At 38.3% G+C, this 19,781-nt stretch overlaps 1 protein-coding gene across 8 annotated transcripts in view; it reads right to left on the reverse strand.

Moving 5' to 3' along the window:
• ntm (neurotrimin) overlaps positions 1–19,781 on the reverse strand; it is a 467,090-nt gene that overhangs the window by 52,346 nt on the left and 394,963 nt on the right. For all 8 annotated transcript variants that reach the window (XM_053476263.1, XM_053476268.1, XM_053476269.1 and 5 more), the window contains one exon: positions 15,161–15,393. In XM_053476263.1, coding sequence (XP_053332238.1) covers positions 15,161–15,393 — 233 coding nt within the window. The remainder of the gene's footprint in view (positions 1–15,160; positions 15,394–19,781) is intronic.

The following is a 19,781-nucleotide window of genomic DNA, read 5'->3' on the forward strand; positions in this document are numbered from 1 at the left end:
ATAACATAATTGAACACAAAATGCAGTTTTTAAATGATGGTTTTTATTATTTAGGGAGAAAAAAAATCCAAACCTAAATGTGTGAAAAAGTGATTGCCCCCCTTGTTAAAAAATAACTTAACTGTGGTTTATCACACCTGAGTTTAATTTCTGTAGTCACCCCCAGGCCTGATTACTGCCACACCTGTTTCAATCAAGAAATCACTTAAATAGGAGCTACCTGACACAGAGAAGTAGACCAAAAGCACCTCAAAAGCTAGACATCATGCCAAGATCCAAAGAAATTCAGGAACAAATGAGAACAAAAGTAATTGAGATCTATCAGTCTGGTAAAGGTTATAAAGCCATTTCTAAAGCTTTGGGACTCCAGCGAACCACAGTAAGAGCCATTATCCACAAATGGCAAAAACATGGAACAGTGGTGAACCTTCCCAGGAGTGGACGGCCGACCAAAATTACCCCAAGAGCGCAGAGACAACTCATCCGAGAGGCCACAAAAGACCCCAGGACAACATCTAAAGAACTGCAGGCCTCACTTGCCTCAATTAAGGTCAGTGTTCACGACTCCACCATAAGAAAGAGACTGGGCAAAATAGCCTGCATGGCAGATTTCCAAGGCGCAAACCACTTTTAAGCAAAAAGAACATTAAGACTCATCTCAATTTCGCTAAAAAACATCTCAATGATTGCCAAGACTTTTGGGAAAATACCTTGTGGACCGACAAGACAAAAGTTGAACTTTTTGGAAGGTGCGTGTCCCGTTACATCTGTTACATTTCAGAAAAAGAACATCATACCAACAGTAAAATATGGTGGTGGTAGTGTGATGGTCTGGGGTTGTTTTGCTGCTTCAGGACCTGGAAGGCTTGCTGTGATAGATAGAACCATGAATTCTCAAGCTGAAGCGATCTTGGGTGCTGCAGCAGGACAACGACCCAAAACACACCAGCAAATCCACTTCTGAATGGCTGAAGAAAAACAAAATTAAGACTTTGGAGTGGCCTAGTCAAAGTCCTGACCTGAATCCTATTGAGATGTTGTGGCATGACCTTAAAAAGGCGGTTCATGCTAGAAAACCCTCAAATGAAGCTGAATTACAACAATTCTGCAAAGATGAGTGGGCCAAAATTCCTCCCGAGCGCTGTAAAAGACTCGTTGCAAGTTATCGCAAACGCTTGATTGCAGTTATTGCTGCTAAGGGTGGCCCAACCAGTTATTAGGTTCAGGGGGCAATTACTTTTTCACACCGGGCCATGTAGGTTTGGATTTTTTTTCTCCCTAAATAATAAAAACTATCATTTAAAAACTGCATTTTGTGTTTACTTGTGTTATCTTTGACTAATAGTTAAATGTGTTTGATGATCAGAAACATTTTGTGTGACAAACATGCAAAAGAATAAGAAATCAGGAAGGGGGCAAATAGTTTTTCACACCACTGTAGGTACATTATAAAGACCCTTTCATTTCCAACAATATTACCTAATATGCAGGTGTTCATGGAAGCTTATTTCATTCTAATATTACTAAGGATGCTAATTATTGTTTTTATTCGGAAATGCAATCACACTATTGCCATATTTTCATTTCTTGCAGTTAGATTCTAGACTACATAAAAGCACACAAAACCGCATCTGCCCCAACCCATTCCTACCTCACAGTTCCCCTACCCCCCAAGCTCCCAGACTCACCCCCCACCATACCCCCTTCCCTCCGCTGTGCCCCAACATCACCTCTTTCTTCATTTCTTTGTAAATTTTTGTTGTCTCTCTCTCTCTCTCTCTCTCTCTCTCTCACACACACACACACACACACACACACACACACAGATTTCTCACATATACATCCCCATACAGCCCCATTGCAGCTATATATACCTTTAAAGTAAGACTGAAGAGCTCTGAGCTCTCTTCAGCAAAGAGATTGATTTCTGTTTGAGCTGTGAAAAGCAGCAGACTTCAAAATCTACACCTGTGAGCTCAATCTCTCAAACAGGCCTCTCCAGTGAGCACTGCCACCTAGGCTTTGGTAAATGAGGGGAAAAAAATAACTGGAGAGAATGGAAATAGAAGAGTAAGCGAAGTAGAGGGATGGAGTTGAAGTGATAGTCACAGTCACAGTTATACATGGGTAACATTTCTTTATTGGGCTACGGTGAAAATTTTTATTTTATCATATCAAAAAAAATTATAATAAAACAGTTCAGTTATTAAGAGGAAAATTTACTATGGATGTTAAAAATGGCCTTTACTTGCTTGCTGTAGAAACACAAGGTGCCAGACTACAGACCTGGAACAATTTACAGCTTAGTCTGCTTCCTGCTTTATCAAGTCTGACTCCATTCGTCAGCTACTTATCACACTTTCCATCTGCTGAAATAGGTGTGGAAGAGCAGAAAAATAACTAAGCAGAGCTGTAGCACACCAGAAATTAGTCAAGTTCTTAGTGCTTCAAGTAGATATGCTGATAATTAGGAGTTCTATGACCCTAATTACCAAACATAGACTGTAACGAATAACCTTGTTCCATAGAGCTGCACCTTTTTCCAGACAGGTGACCAGGACCCCTTAAGGCGGCCATTAGTCCCAAATTTAAGGTGTTACTATCCCCTGGACTCGGTGTGGTTCCAAACAGTTGACAGCAAGGAATGAGTGAAACCATTCCAAAAACAAGTGTGTGCTTCACATTCTCTAACTGTGACAGGTGTCACATCGCTGAATACAGCTGTCACTCAAGCAGTTCCTTCCATCTAAGCTTCACCATGGCATGTAACTCCACAAGGCGTGAAACAGTACATAGTCAGTGGGGTGCTGGACGCCATTAAGTAAGCATGTGTACTATGTGGCTACGGCATTTAGGATCATTGAACAAGTACAAGTGTTAACTGTTCGAAGGGGATTTCTGCATATTTTAGATGCCTTTAGCATTGTTTTACAATTTAGAAATAAAATTTAAAAAATCTAAGGAAAGACCATTAAATTTAGATGGTATGTCCAAACTTTTGACAGGTACTGTACATCTCTCTCTCTCTCTCTCTCTCTCTCTCTATCTATCTATGGGTGACTGAGAAATAGTACTATTGAGATTGTGTAGTATAGAGATGTAACTAAATACACTTATCTTAATAAAATGTTTAGTTGGATCCCCTATCCCATGCATATCCTTCTTTTAGAAGATCTGAAATTCTACCTTTTAGGAAAACCATGACATGGAACGGCCACATTACATAGCAAAAGTTGATGCATACTGAAAATCCAATCATGTTGCTTTTCTGTCAAGGGATCAGCAAAGCGAGACTACCTGCTGAGCAAAACAGTGGCTGATTCAACTAAATACTTTCTATGGATTTTTGAAAAGAATGAAAGGTTTACTGCCATTTCAGGGACCACTGCGTTAATGGAGTACAGGTACGCCCTGTTTAATGTCTGTGATACGTCCTATAAAATAGGAAATGTGAGAATGGAACTAAACTATGTTGGATCTGTAGTTTAAGCACTGTTTACAAAAGTTAGGTTGTAGTGCAAACATCTGTATTCCGCTTCCGAATTGATACGTGCTTTGACTAGCAATGATTTTGCAGCATTTGGGAATCGTTATGCACTTAAGGTAATATTTTCCAAATAAAAATAAATTTAAGAGATAAGAGACTTGTGTACAAGAGACATGAGATACACTCGCTGTGCATGGGAATATGTTGTGTTTGCTATGTCTGTTTTTGTTTTCACCTTTTTCTGCTCTCTAGTGGATTTTTTTTAATACCTTAGGGGACCCACATGCAGCCAGACGATGCAGAAATGAACATTATACAGTGTATAATACTTGAATCGTACGTGTTACCCCTGATAGGGCACTGTCATCACCTACTGAAGTGAAACTGAAACTGGTAAAGAAGAAAGCTGACAATGCTGTAAACTAAACCTTTTTACAGCTTATAATATTTCTAATGATCTTCAGTAATCTTTGTAATTAAAAAGGATTTGTGTGCAACGCAACTCAACACTTTTTTCTTTGATCTAATTTGCTGCCAGTGGTTCCTCACAAAAAAAAAAAAAAAAAAACACACAATCAAAGAATGAGTTTGCTATTTTTTAATTACAACTCAGCCAACATATTATTGATACTAAACTGCATACTTAAATTAACACAAAAACAACTGCAGGCTAATTATCCCCTCTGATAAAACAGTGGGGGGTTAAGTTATAGTTTTTGTGACACAAACATGCATAACATATTGTTTATCAGTTTGCAATATTAATTCATTTCTTTTTTCTCAAAACTGCTCTTAAATTGCTCAAAGACTTCGTATGCCTCAGTATATCAATTGTATCATTATAGTTTATTGTTACAATTGTGCATAAATCAGATAAATGTTATTAAATGTAAAAAGTTATGCAACCCCCCCCCCCCCCCCCCCCCCCCCCCCCCGCATGGCTGCAGTTTGACTGTTTGACTTTTACAGCTGACTTTCTGTTTTTACAGCTGCTGTACTGTAAGAGTCTGGCCTTCGGCCCTCATGGGCATATATGAGGCTTGGGTGTCCATGATTCTGTCAGCAGTTTACTGGTATATAATTGTTAATCAATGTTAATGTGTTAATGTTATGGCTGGTGTAGGACTTTCACTGTACCAAATAACAGCACAACACCAGAGACAGGCACGGGCATCAATTACTGTTTGGAATATTTATCCTACTTTCTCTGTCCTTTCAGCTTGGCACAGCTCCTACCTTAAATGTCAGCTGTATGACAGCCATTTTCTCCTTAAAGAGACACCCTCTGAATTAAAAAGGGTGTTTAATACCCCAATCCAATAACTGTGGGATAACCTAAAGAATAAGTCTACGAAAATAAAACTGTTCTTGAAATCGTCACCTGGGCACTCAACAGTAAAATGGGTACACTAGTGGCATGATTGATGAAAGGCTTTTTAAGATTATACAGTAATCAATAATTCATTAGTTCAAATAGCTTGCTTGGTAATTACACTTTTTAATAATTAGTGTCACTTAAAAGCAGGAAATGATACAGAACTGACCGCGCATGAGGCGCCCGTTTACACTATTACAAAAGTCACTTCAGGGCTTTGACCCATATCCAGTTTGTGTGTTACTGTGATCCATAACCCAATTAAACCATCCTTAAGCACAAGTCTATAATATTTGATGCAGCTGCAGCAACATTGTTTTTATTCAGGAAATCATCCAGATGATTTTCCATGCAAATGATGACCTCTTTCATGAGTTAATTATCATACACATGGATTAATCAGCACACAGGTATTTACTTCATCTTTGTTTTGTCTCGCTCACACTTTTTCTATCTTTTTCTCAGAATAAAAAAAAAAGAGAGAAAAGAAATAGAAAAAAAGACATTATAGAAAACATCCTGTAGCAGCTGAACAAGGGGTAGGGGGCTGAAGGTTTTATGGCAGATATCCCATAATCCACAGTGAGGGAGGATAAAAAAACTCTCCCTGCCATAGTGTGGACTGTAATCCTGCCTTGTAGGAGACTTATATTCAAAAGTTAAAGACAAAAATAGCTTCCGTCCCTAACAGCCTCTAAGGGGCGAGTTCAGAATAACTGATCTGAGGCTTTTAGGCAGTGATATTTAAAAACAAAGCAAGCAGAGTTATGGCTAGTTTAAAGTCATTCCAGGACCATTACTTTTTTTTTAGACTGTAATAAAGCAGTGTGCTAAGGAGCTATTTTATGCTGCACATGTCTTGAAACCCTACAGGCTTTACTATGAAAATATGACTTTTTGATCGCATTTTTTTAACCTGCCTCAGTTACAAATAAAATTCCTCAAAAGAGTTTTTTTTTATTTTAAATAAGAGTTTCTATAAATTGGAGCTTTTACAGGAAATACTTTTATTTAATTTATTACAGCAACAAAAGTGAAAAGGTCAAGTATAAAATTAACCTAAAACCTGGGTACTGCCTCCAGTCTTGATCTACTGTACCAAGCAGAACAGTGGCTCTGTAAGAGAAGTATAACAAGAGGAAGTTTCCTGTATTCCCATACTCAAATGACAATCTACCCTTAGCAAAGTTTGTATATGTATTAATGGGCTATCAAATATTAAGCTTAATCGAGCTGAAGATGAACCTGTTCTGTTGGTAAAAATGTAAAGAATTGAATGTTCCCATAAATGACAAAAATATTCTTGTTTACATTTAAATAATAAGCCCCATATTTACAAAGTTTATAAGGAAATAAACTAAAGTGATCTATGCATTTTTTTCTTTTTTAAAGATGTCCATGAGAACAAACTGTGCAAGAGGCCCTGAACTAGAAACAAGCTACACTGCCTACTTTATGGCCCAAGACTAGACATGTAAATATTAACTGCAGATTTTTAGACACCCCAATATTTTACTGTATACACACTGACTTTATTTAGATTCTTGGGCAAGAACAACAGGATACAGTGTTTCCTGATTTTTGCATATTTGTTACACTTAAATGATTGACATCAAACAAATTTTAACATTATACGAAGATAACCTAAATACTGTAAATATAAAGTGCTGTTTTTTAGATTATTATTTCTTTTATTAAGGGAAAAAGCTGTCCAAACCTTCCTGGCCCGATGTGTTGTTCTAACTCAACTACTGTATATAGTCATTATTAGCAAAATAGTATATAGTGTACAGTAAAATACTTAAGTGTCTGAAACCTACAGTTAACAATTACTTACAGTATATGCCAAAAACCATCTTGATTATCCCTAAGACTTTTGTGCTAATAATCTGTGGACTGATTAGACAAAAGTTGAACTTATTGGAAGATGTGTGCCCCGTTATATCAGGCATAAAACTCAGTCACTCACTCATTGTCTACACCGCTTTATTCTGTATTCAGGGTCGCGGGGGCCTGGAGCCTACCCCAGGGCACAAGGCGGGGAACACCATGGTCAGGGTGACAATCCATCGCGGGTAACAGAATTTGGGAACGCTAATTAGCCTAATCTGCATGTCTTTGGACTGTGGGAGGAGCATAGGAAAAACATGCAAACTCAACACACATCAAGATCCTGGAGGTGCAAGGCGACAGTGCTAACCACTACAACACTGTGCCGCCTTGGTGTAAAATGATTCATAAAACCTTCAGGACCTAGATGAATTACCATAATTGATGGAACCATGATTTCAGCACTCTAACAGAAAATCCTTATGGAGAATGTCCGGCTAACGCCCTTAATGCCCTAACCCTAACCCTAAGTTCATTACCTCAAGCTCAAACGCACTTGGGTTATGCAACAGGACAAAGATACGAAACACAGCAGCAAGTCCACCTCTGAATGGCTTGAAAAAAAAAAAAAGGGTGGGCGTGACCTAGTCAAAGTCCAGTCTTAAATGTGAAGATGCAACGATGAAGATGCTGTGGCAAGACCTTAAACGGGGCTGTTCACGCTGGAAAATCCTTTAATGCGACTGAATGAAAACAATTATGCAAAGACAATTGGGCCAAAATCCCTACACTCATTGCCAGTTCTCACAAACGCTTGATTGTAGTTGTTGCTTTTCCTTTAATAAATCATAATGTAGAATCTGAATTTTGTATTTATTCAAGTTATCTCTGTATGACATTAAAATTAGTTTTATGATCTCAAACATTTAAGTTTGACAATGTGCAAAAAAAAAAAAACTGATGAGATTTTTTTTTCTTTTTTATAAAAAATATTCTCCTATTCATGACTAGAAACTGATCTACCACCCACATGAGTGATCCTGAAACAGCGGGTGATCTTTGTTTCTACACACGGCTAAGAAAAAGTTCAGCCACTTAAATTAACTAAAAAAAAATGTCAATGATTGTTTTAATGGAAACCAAAATGAGTTTACCTTAATTATCTGATTATAAAAATCTTTACATCAGTGTGAATCAGAAGTGTAGCTCCATCTGCACCAAAGGGATGTAAGTAGTGCAGTCTGCAATGTTAAAGTTGTTGCTATGGTTACAATATATTTCATTACAATCTAGGTAACATTAGAGTCTTGGAGCAGTGCGCATGTATGCAGCAACTAACCACAGAGCACATGGAGCAGCAGGCGAGCTCAGTAGGCAGTGATTATACCGGTGCTCATTAACCTCAGATTCTGAATAATTTTAATCCAAATCACATTTTTTTTCGTCGCATTTAAGCCATGGTCCTGATCAACCCACAGTCTGCGCAATTAAGCACAATGGCTCGACTCCTCACGAGGTCATGATGGAAGTTAATGAAGTTTCCACACATACATGAGGCCTTAAAATTGCCAGTTGGAAATTATTGCAAAGTGTACACGTATAAAAAGTCTGGCTGAGGATGGCATAGAAGTCACAAGGCTTGAGGCAATCCTAGATTCTCACTTACACATGCAGACGATAACCACAGCTGAAATTTTTTTTTTTTTTTTTTTAAACCTGCATGAAGATTAGGACACGCTGGCTATGTTCGGCTTTGACCTTGTTCTGCATCATGGAGTGCCGGGTGCAGAATGTGGCTGCTGCGTGACCTGTGGGGTGTTCCTTCACTTCAATCTCTCGCCTATTTAGACTGCTGTGGATTAGTTTTGGCATAAAACATGACATGCTTTTACAGATATGATCTTAGCTCTGTTTACTCCCACGTTTATATATCGAGGCAGACAACAATGTGAGGATTTTCAACTGTAATTCGTATACACCTTCTATAATACATCATTTGCCATTTATGCCACCTACTCAGCTCAGATCTGTCACAGTCAAAAAAGCCTTCACAGTCCAGTGAGACAGGAATAGCGGCAGAGACGGAGCTGCATGCTAGGATAAATAACTCTCAGCTCAGAAAGCAAGTCAAGATATCGCTTGAAATCACACCGGTTTGTCACCTGAAAATGTTGTCAGCCTTTGTTCTTGTATAGTCTGCTATGAAAGACGAGGCTTAAAAAGACGCCAGGACGAGTAATGCATCCTTATAAGAAACATGCTCATTTGTATGCTGAGGTTCTTCAAGAAAAGAATACTTCTTCGTAATATAAATTTACAGATGTTCACGCTTGTGAACGCATCAGCTAGAGAAGCGGTGTCCCGTACGGCGTATGTCTTATACTGTACTTTTCAGGACAAGCACGTTTGTCCATGCTGGGACTCGAAGAATACTGTTAATACCAGGATAATGAGCTAAACTGACCAGAAAAGGAACTGCAGAATATTAAACATTTTAGCACTCAGTGCTTGTAGCCTGCCCTATAGACAAGATGGTGGTGGTGGCACCAAATGGCACAGTTTTTAATTTTCGCTAGAAAGCAGAAAGTATTTTAAATGTTCTTTTTACAACTGCCTGGTTTCTCCAGAGACAGAGAGAGAGTGTGTGTGTGTGTGTGTGTGTGTGTGTATGTGTGTGTATGCAGGCATAATGCTCTGTGATGGACTGCCCTACCATCCAGGGTTTAGTTTCACTTCGACCCTGGCATTGCAAGGATAAACTCTGAATCCACCATGACCCTGATCATAATAAAGCTGGTACTGAAGATGAATGAACATATGTAATGCGACATACAGAACAAGAATTTTGCTATAATGTGGCAATGAATTATCTATTTTTTTATTAATATCATGTATCAACAGTTGCACTGCGCAGCAATGTTTCAGCATTTGATTCGAGACATTAATACCTTAGTAACATCAGCACTTACATACTCAAGTGCATGGTGCGCAGACAAAACTAAGTATTATCCTTAACAAGCCGTTTTTGATGAATAAATCTGTTATTTAAGCTTTTTCTTTAACAATGCACTGGTAATGTGATGCTACAGAAAGCATATTTAACAGCTTCGAGATGAGAAAGCTGTTGAAAAACAAATACTCTAAAGCGCAGTCTAAGCCCAGGAGCAGTAACGACCCAGGCAGCGTGCACAATAATCACCCTGGGGCGATGAAGAGAGAGAGGACGAGGTAGAGAAATACTAGAGATGACAGCTTCACTCTCATGCTGTCTAAAACCTTAATGAACTTAGCTTCATCCGCCTGTCTGCATTGGCCAGGCAAGTGGGATAAACGCTTACAGGACTTATTTGCCTTGGGCCATATGCATATAAAAAAAATAATCTACATAAATAATATAAAATGACTTTCTGAAGTTGCAGCGTTGGCGGCGGCTTGGAATGCACTGTGTTCAGCGTAAAACTGTCATTCACAAAGACGTCTCTGTGTTTGCATAATCTGTCCTCATATGGACCATTACTAACTCGTTTCTCACTCTAAATGAGAAGCACACATTTGGGGCTCTTTACATATGGAGAGCAAATTGGATTTCTATTGAAATGTGTTGTTGACATTGCAAACGATGAAAAGTCTCTCTCGCTCACCCGCGCTTTCTCTCTCTCTCTCTCTCTCTTTCTCATTTCTCTTGCACATGCTCTCTCACCAGCTGCTTATGCCCCAATCTGTCAAACACCAGCTAAAGCGCTTCCATAGCAGTGTGAGTAGTCTTTCTGATAATGTGCGCTGTGTGTTTGTGTTCAAGAATTGTGCATCAGCTGACCTCAACACTCACAAGTCCCTCAGCTCTCTCAATCACGCCACTATTCTGGCACCACGTTGCCAAGGTAACAGGGCAGATCGGTTTAGATGGATTGTTCAATAGGAGCAGTCATTGCGAAGTGCAACCTCTTCACCCTCCTTTCTTCAAAATACAGTAACTTCAATAATTTTTATCTTACATGAAAATAATTTTTTTGGCCCGAATTACCCTAATCAAACTTTACCCCAAATAAAGTGAAGAACCTGAGTGCCAGCAAGCCAACATCTGTCACTGTAATGTTTTAATCCAAATCTCTGCCCAATATATTTCTCCTTCCAAGGGTTTTAGCTGTCTTAGACATACAATTTCAGAACAAGAATGGATTTAAGAAGGTCAGGAGGCGAGAAATAGTGAACTTTTGCTTGAAGACTCCCTACAAAGAGCTTACATCTGCTCATATGAGCCGCTCTTTGGTCTTTGATCTGGTTCTGGTCTAATTGCTGCAGTCTAAAGGGCTCTGTTCCGCTCATGTGTGTGAGAGAGACAGAGCTAATCGAGTCTTCAGAGCGCGGCCAATCCGGTACACAGCCCTGCTCAGGATCATTCGCACTTATAGGGTATATTTCAAGAACCCATCAGTTAGAGTGAAGATTTATATGCAAATAAATGTTCTTAGCAAGAAATCCTGTCTGTGACAGAAGGAGGAGTTTGTCAGGTGGTGACCAGCGATAAACACAATAATTAAAATACCACTTAAAATGTAAATAATTTTTTTTGAAGTGAAACCAGACACATTTCTCCCTCAGGGTTTAGCATGGTTGAGCATGAGACGCGGAGAGAGGCTTTAATGCTAGCATGAAAAACTACTTGAGGGTGCCAATACTTAAATAGTTTTCAAGGTTTGCACGAGACAACAAAAATACAAATAGTTGCATTTATGACACTGGGTCATGTAAACAATTCTTTTATTTTATACACTAATGCTCCAGTGTACACAGAGCCATCTGGGATTCATCTTAACTCATGATATAGACTATAACAGCACTGGGACGTTAACTAAATGTATCACTATTATCCACAGGTGTTCTAATAATCATTAAGCTATGAAAAAGGGCACTACTTGGTGTGTGAACAAGGGATTCTACACAACAAATAGCGCACTAGCTTTCCATTTGATGCTATTTGCGTTTAAACCCCAGAGCAGAGACTATTCTACAGTGGATTAAGACGTAAAGACTGTCCACATACATTCATTCAGAACTGTTATACATTCAGCCCTCTAATTTCAACAAACATTTATGTATATCTTCTCTATACTATAGGACAATACTACTATATAGAAATTGAAACTTGGATTATACCATTTACTGTCCTTTAAAATAACCCAATATACAGCCATTATTGTCAAAATAAGCTGGCAACAAAAATGATAACAGCTGTACATCTTTAACCATGCAAAGTCACATGTCCTATTCATCATGTTCATGTGTTTGTCAGTCGTCATGTACATTTTTTTTTTGGCATTTGGCAGACGCTCTTATCCAGAGCGACTTACAATTTCATCTCATTACACATCTGAGCAGTTGAGGGTTAAGGGCCTTGTTTAAGGGTCCAACAGTGGCAACTTGGTGGTTGTGGGGTTTGAACCTGGGATCTTCCGAACCGTAGTCCAATGCCTTAACCACTGAGCTACCCCTGGCCCCCAGATGTATGTCTCCAGACCTGAGAACTTGTCTCCAGACCCTATTGAGCACCTGTGGGGCGTCCTCAAGGGTGAAGGTGGTGAAGCGCCATGCGTCTAACATCCAGGAGCTCTGTGATATCGTTATGGAAGTGTGGAAGAGGATCCCTGCAACAACATGTGGTGATATTCCATACCCGGGAGGATTAAGGCCGTGCTAGATAACAATAGTGCTCGCACAAAATTGTGACACTTTGGACACAGTTTGGACATGTTCACATAGGGTGCACTCATTTTCGGTGCCGGTTATTATTTAGAGAAGTCTGCAAGTTGAGTTATTGTTAGAGGACAGTAAATCTGTACTGCTATACAAGCTGCACATTGACTACTCTAAAGCATATCCAATTAAAATTTTTACAGTATGGTCCCTTGAGAACATGTAATAAAGTGGTTGCTGAAATGTGAGGGGTGTACACATCTACACCTTTGTGAGATACTGTACAGGACAGAGAGTTAGCAGAGCAAAATAACTGGTTAAAGCACCAAACAAATCATAATCTGTTGATAATAAATGTTATTTGTAGAACTGTTGATTGGTCAAACACAATTATCACGGAAGCACCCTGTGAGTACAGTATTGTTTAATTAAGCAATATCACACTCGAGGTTGTGCTGTTGTACTAAATATCAGCACAGTTGTGCTAACATTTAGTGCAACAGCACTTCCTCATCAAGTAATATTGCTTAATTAAGTTATAATGCTTGTTTAAACAATCAGTGCTTTGCATTGTTTCTCTATGTACTGTATATGTTCCAGTTCAGCTTGAATGGTAGCAAGAATGTTAACCAGGTTCACCATGTCTCACTGTGAAGTGGGAACAACACCAATATGCTGCATGATACTGTATGCCACTGAGTAGAAGAAAAAATAATAATGATAAAGTATACCACATTGCAGTTGTGTTATTATTGTATCTAATGATCCTGCCAGCTATCATTTAAATCAAAGGATTACGCTATATTAATGCACTTATTCTAATACATAGTTTCTATAGCAACAGCACATCAATGCTGGATGCTTCACATAATCTGGGCTTAATGAAGTCCATAAAAAAAACGTTAACAAAGAGAAATATACCATTCTTGTCTATAGTGAAGCTTCCTATAAGTAGACACTTACACATTGTTAGCGCTTTGTAAAAGATGAAGGTGAATGTATTTTGTACCCTGCAAATGAAAAATAACAAACCGAAACCAATAACAAAACAGAAAACAAAATAACACAGAAAACAAAATAACAAAACCAAAACAACAAAACAATGTAACAAATCAGAATACACGACATTTCCAGATACAAAATACTAAAAAAGAAAACACAACCACAATTCCGTCAAACTGGAAAAGGTAGGTATAGTTTGCGAATTAAATTCTTATCGCTAATTGGATGAGACATCTGTCACTCAAGAGATACTGTACAAGCAGTACTATCAAGTAAGGACATTTAACACAACTTAGTTGCCCAACGTAATATACAGTATAATCCCTAAATACTGAAATGAATCCTTAAATGAAAATACATCTAGATGTCCGTATTATGTCTTGTCCAATCAACGGTGAGAATCAACATGCCTACAGTATGTGGTTTACGAATAAAATTCTTATTGCTGATTTTTAGTGGCAGATGTCTCGTCCAATTAGTGGTAAGAATGTCATTCGCAAACCGCTGATTGGACAAGAAATCTGTCACTTAAAATATAGTACATATTTATATAGCACTTTGGTCACTAAGTTGTGTTAAATGTGCTTTAAAAATTATTCTGACTTCACTTGATAGTACTTCTTTTATGTCTTGAGTTACAGATGTCTCATCCAATCAGCAATAAGAATTTAATCTGCGCACTGTACCGTACCTACCTTTTCAAGTTTTTTTTTGTGTTTTCTCATTATTTTGTTTCTGGATATGTCGTTGTGTTTTCTGATTTGTTATATTGTATTTTGTTTTGTTATTTAGTTTTTTATTTTGTTTTTAAATTTGTTATTTTGTTTACAGTTTTGTTGTTTTGTTTTTTATTTTGTTTTTAAATTTGTTATTTTGTTATTTTGGTTTGCACTTCTCGGGCACCATAGTTTCGCTTATGTTCTGGCAAAAAGAGATTTGCAATTTGCTGTTTCTTGGTAACATGACCTGCTGCATTTGTGTGTGTGTGTGTGTGTGTGTGTGTGTGTGTGTGTGTGTGTGTGTGTGTGTGTGTGTGTGTGTGCTATTGATTTCGAGGCTTCAATGGCTGTTTAAAACAGCTCTGATGAAAGTGAGAACCACAAATACTTAAACTTGTTCTGAACATTCTTCTATATTAATTTACAAAGTAAATAAATAAATAAATAAATAAATAAAAATCAGTGACAAGTTGCTGTGATATAAAAGAAGAAAAAAACTCTTCTGGGTGATACTCTCATTCCATCAGGCTACATGCACTACTTTCATTCGTACTTCTTTTTTATTATAATAACAGGCCCCATTGTGGTTTGTTTCCAAAAATACGAAATTGCATTGTCTGTAACACTTACCACAAAATAAAGGCGATAAACAGTTAAACCGATAGGATCAGACTGAATATAAGTACCATATGGCGGACCGCTTTGGGTTGCTGTGTTTCAGATTCCTAAATATCCACTGTACCTGCATGCTGTGCTGTCACGACTCAGTGCACCAGCCTACTGCAATGACACTACCATCAATCACATTAACATAAGAGCCACTGAGTAGGAAAAAAAGAGAAATCTCCAAGGTTTTGCGCCCATCAGCATTAATTGCATAATTATCCACTTCATTAAAAATGTAATATTATACCTGGAGTTCAAGGTGTTTGCACCAGATATTGAGGAAAGCTACTAACAAAACTCAATAGTGTATTAACACTGTATAACTCTGCACAAACCCCAGAGCCCCACGTTCTAAAGGGTGCACATGCTGCTGATACTCCAGCTCACCTTGCACAATGATGTGGACAGATGTGGTTCTGGGCTTGCTTTTGGTCTGAATAGCGCACACATAGAGTCCTTCGTCACTCAGGTTTATGTTCTCAATCTTAATGGTGAACTCGTCACGGTTCAGGGTGACCAGGCTGACTCGGGGATCCACGGACCACTTATCCTCACCGGTGTAGAGTATACTGGACCTGTTCAGCCAGGCTGTGTGCGTCACCACATCACCTTGAGAACAACTGCATGGGAGAGAGGAAGAGAGAGAGAAAGAGAGAAAGAGGAAAAGACAGTTTATACTTTTGCATAGTAGAAAAGGATGAAAATGAATGTCAAAATTCTTAAACATGCAATTGATTGCATAAGAATTGGCATCTTCTTTTTCATATGTGTCACGGTAAACATTTGCTCCCAATTTTTTTATTTAATTTACATAATATTCTTTATCAATATTTTTTTTTCTAAAGAACATACTAAAACTACAGTAACTGCATAATGAAGATTAAAGAGCTATCAAAAACAACTCTAATACAAGGTCAAAGTTCTGGGAAAGTATCAATCTGGGTTTGGTTATGAAAGAAATCCTAAACAACTCACGGAGCACTATTTAATCCATCCATCAGTTTTCTATACTGACTATCCTACACAGGGTTTATAGGGGGCATGGAGCTTATCCCGGAAACTCAGGGCACAAGGCAGGTTCCAGTCTGGATAGGGTGCCATCCTTTTGCACGGCACATACACACATACAATACATGCCTAATCATACTGTAAAATACGGGCAATTTTGGAGAAGAACCCACTGGGTAAAGATGCAAACTCCACACACACACACAAACACATACTGACTTGAGGTGAGTTTCAAAACCCCATCCCTGCAGGTGTGAGGCAAAAGTGCTAACCACTGTGCCAGCATGTCGCCCACATTAAATTCATTATTTAAAACATGGAAAGAAACCATAACTCTGCTCAGAAGGCTGTCTGTGATAACTCAAACTTATGATGTATGCACAAACCAGATAGAATTACAAAAAAAAAGAGGAAGAAACAAAAAGTACAGCATGATTAAAAACATACTGTAACTAGCAGTCAAAAGTTTGGACACTCCTCTTAATTTCATGTTTTTTTCTGGTTTTTATTTCCTTATACTGTACACTGTAATAATGCTAAAGGCTTTCAAACTATGCAATAATCTCCCTTGAACAGTTGATTTTGAGCTGTGTATGTTATTTATGCTCTGTAAAGCCTTCATAATGGCTCTAATCTGAGGTGCTGTTTGTTAATTGGTCATTTCTCAGGCTGGTGACTTTAAATGAACTTCTCCTTTGCAGCAGAGGTAATGTTTGGTCTCACTTTCCTTGGATGGTGTTAATGAGAGCCGGCTTCATCATGGTGCTTTATAAGTTTTGCAAATGCACTTGACGGGAACAATTCCAGAACAGTTGACCTTCGTGTCTTAAATGACAATTGACTGATTTGTTGTTGTTGTTACTTAATAACATAATTCCAGAAGTGTTATTTCATAGTTTTAAAATCCCCAGTATTGCTGTAGAATGTAGAAAATAAATCACACACACACAAAAAAACACTGAATTAGAAGGTGTGTCCAAACTTTTGACTGGTATTGTATATGCACATAGTCCGGTGACATAGACGATAAACTGAATTAGTGGAAAAACAATGAACGATGAGCGGAGGAGGAAATGACACCAAAACAATATCAAAAGCATAAAAAACCCAAGACAAACAATATATAAGAGTTGGAATTTGTGACACTACAAAGGAAAAACAATTTAAGTACAAAAGAAAACAGTGAAATGTTATGGTTTTAAATAGTAAATATTTATACTGTACTATATTAATTTCCGCCATCACCTAATAGGCTAATATGTGTGTGTTTTCCTCCTATATATTCCCAGTAGAGTCCGTTTCAGTTCCACTACGATATGAAGGAAAATCACTCAGTGAGCAGAAGGAACAGAGACCCAACAACAGCATGATTTATTTGCTCAATAAGTCTGAATCTCTTCATTATGCAGGCAAGTACATCTCTGTATCCTGAACTGAATATGTGCACTACTGGGAAGTCGTCTAGTCCTTGTAGTATTCGCCAGACAAATTCCAGCATTGATATTAAGTTGAGCATAAGTTTACCTAAAATTGAACAAGTTTGCTCATTAGGCCGTGAATCCGGCCTTACACTTCTGTAATCCCCTTAACTTTTTTTTTTTTACCATTTTCACGGCAAATGGAGTGATATCAATAAAGATCAAATTAAGCATTTAATAAAAGTTTTTTCCCGGTTGGTCTCACACCAACAGATCTAGCTCTACATTTTTTCGAGGATAGAGACAAGGATCAATCTGAGACGATATAAAAGACGACTGTTTATCTGAACTATTTACCAACACAGACACCCGAGTACACAGAGATCGAAGCTCGCGCTTCTCCATATTTGTTAAAAGCAATGACCTCGAAAAAAAAACTTGAAATAATATTCAACATCCTCTCGCAGCTATATTTTATTACAGACAATGCACTCAGTGCATATTATAGATACAGCAGCTAGGTGATATCTCTGAGAATGAGATGCTAATTACTTACAGGCTCATGCTAAATGAGAATAGGCTGTGTCTAATTACAGCTATTCCTAACAGTTAACAGCACAGCCCAAAGCAGATCCTCCTGCTAAATGATAGAGCTATTAAAATCAAAAGCAATCATGCATTTAATTGATTACTTGCCTGATTAGCCATTCAATAGAAGGCAGGGACCACTTTCAATAGTGTTCGCCTGTGTGTATGTGTGTGTGTGTGTGTGTGTTGTGTTTATCTTGCTAAGGATCATGATCTAGTATTTGGCGATGCCATCCAAATTTTTATAACACTCGCTTTATTCTCATTAAGGTACATTATCTCTAGGACAAACCATAAATCATCGTACTTCATGGTGGTTCAATGATAAGTAGAGCGCTGAACTCTTTTAGTTTCCGCAGGGACGCCGATGAAAGAAGTGTGTCTCATTGTGGCTGTGCTTGGCAGGCAGCGATAGTCAAGGGCGTTTGTTATCTTGGGAGACGAGATTGCAGCAGCACTCACACAAGGGATAAAAAAAGAGAGGAGCTGAGATCATCTGAAAGATCAGATGTTTTCCAACAGTACTTTTTTTTTTTCCCTAGTACAGTGTAGTTCACGCTCCTTGGAAATATTAAACACATTCTCTTGCTCTTATTCTGACGTTTGGACATCAAGTCATTTCCTTCCCTGCTTAGAAATGCATGGGTAAACCGAGCGTTCATCATGTCTCCTCGTCCAGTGTAACAAACGCGTCCCTTGGTAGATGTAAGTAGCAGGACGTTGTCAGCGGACAGTTTTGCAGCTCGTAATAACTAAACAAAGGCGCACGAGATGCTGCAAGGTTGCGGAGCGGGACAAGGACCACTCAAAGGCAATGAGAGTTGACTAATAAAAAATGCAAAGAGAGAACAACCGTTGCATTTGTAATTTGACTAAACACAGGATGAAATGCACTCACAAGAATTAAAGAGCAATGCTCATTTTTCATGTGGACACAGATAATATGTAAATAATAGATAAGCCTGTTCTGCTCTTTGTGCTTTGTTTAATGTGCAACAAAACATAGCTAATATACTGTAGGCACAGCACAGTGTGTGTGTGTGTGTGTGGGTGTGGGTGCGTGGCCAAAGATTTATGCTCACTGCCCAAAACCCTTTATAAACTTTATACACTGCTGAACATACACTATAGGGTCATTTTTTTTTTACCAAGATCTTTGGACTGTATTATATATTATTGCTGTAGCATGTGCTTAATCAATCACACCATGTTTATTAAGTGGAAGTTCAATATATGAAATTTTATTTTAGAAAGTGCTAAATTTCGCATGGCAACAGGCTCTAACTGGTGTAAGGAAGGAGAAAAATTCATAGTAAATTCAAAAGTAGCCAAAAACACATTGGTAAAGAGAACTGCCAGACAAGTTTGCGCTAACAGGACATCGATAGAAACTAACACAGGCTCTTAATATAACTGTGGTGATCACAAAATCACGTCAAATCTTGAAGCAGATGGACTACAGTAGCATAATGGTTATGGTCACATATATAAATAAAAAGGTAAAAGCCTGGAAAACACTCTGAACAGGACAACTGGATGGTGAGGAATGGGGCCACTGAAGAACTGTGAAGAAACCCAGAGTTACCCGATTCACTACATAATTGGGGATGCTGAACCTCTAAGGCTGCAACATCCCCTGCACATTTGGTTGATTTAGTTTAGAACAAGCGGACCTCGGTCTGGATCCGGACCGAGTTACAGTTCCGTCTGGACCCTGATGCTTTTCTAATAAATGATAATGAATAATAAACCAGAAATCGGGCACTTTTTCCCCTTGAGGTGGGCTATACACTCATCACTCAACAGAGCCAATCAATGCAATAATTTACAGTATATAGACAGAGTGTGCAGAAGAAACAGAAATAAAAGCACGACACAGCAGGCTTACTCCACAAAAAAGTAAGTAGACTATGAAAACTGACCCTTCAAAAATGAATGGACAGATCAATACATGTTTGTTCTTCTTGGAGGGAGTTTAGCATTCGCAAAAAGCC

This window comes from Clarias gariepinus, chromosome 17 (genome assembly GCF_024256425.1).
Source record: "Clarias gariepinus isolate MV-2021 ecotype Netherlands chromosome 17, CGAR_prim_01v2, whole genome shotgun sequence".
Taxonomy (NCBI): Eukaryota; Metazoa; Chordata; class Actinopteri; order Siluriformes; family Clariidae; genus Clarias; species Clarias gariepinus.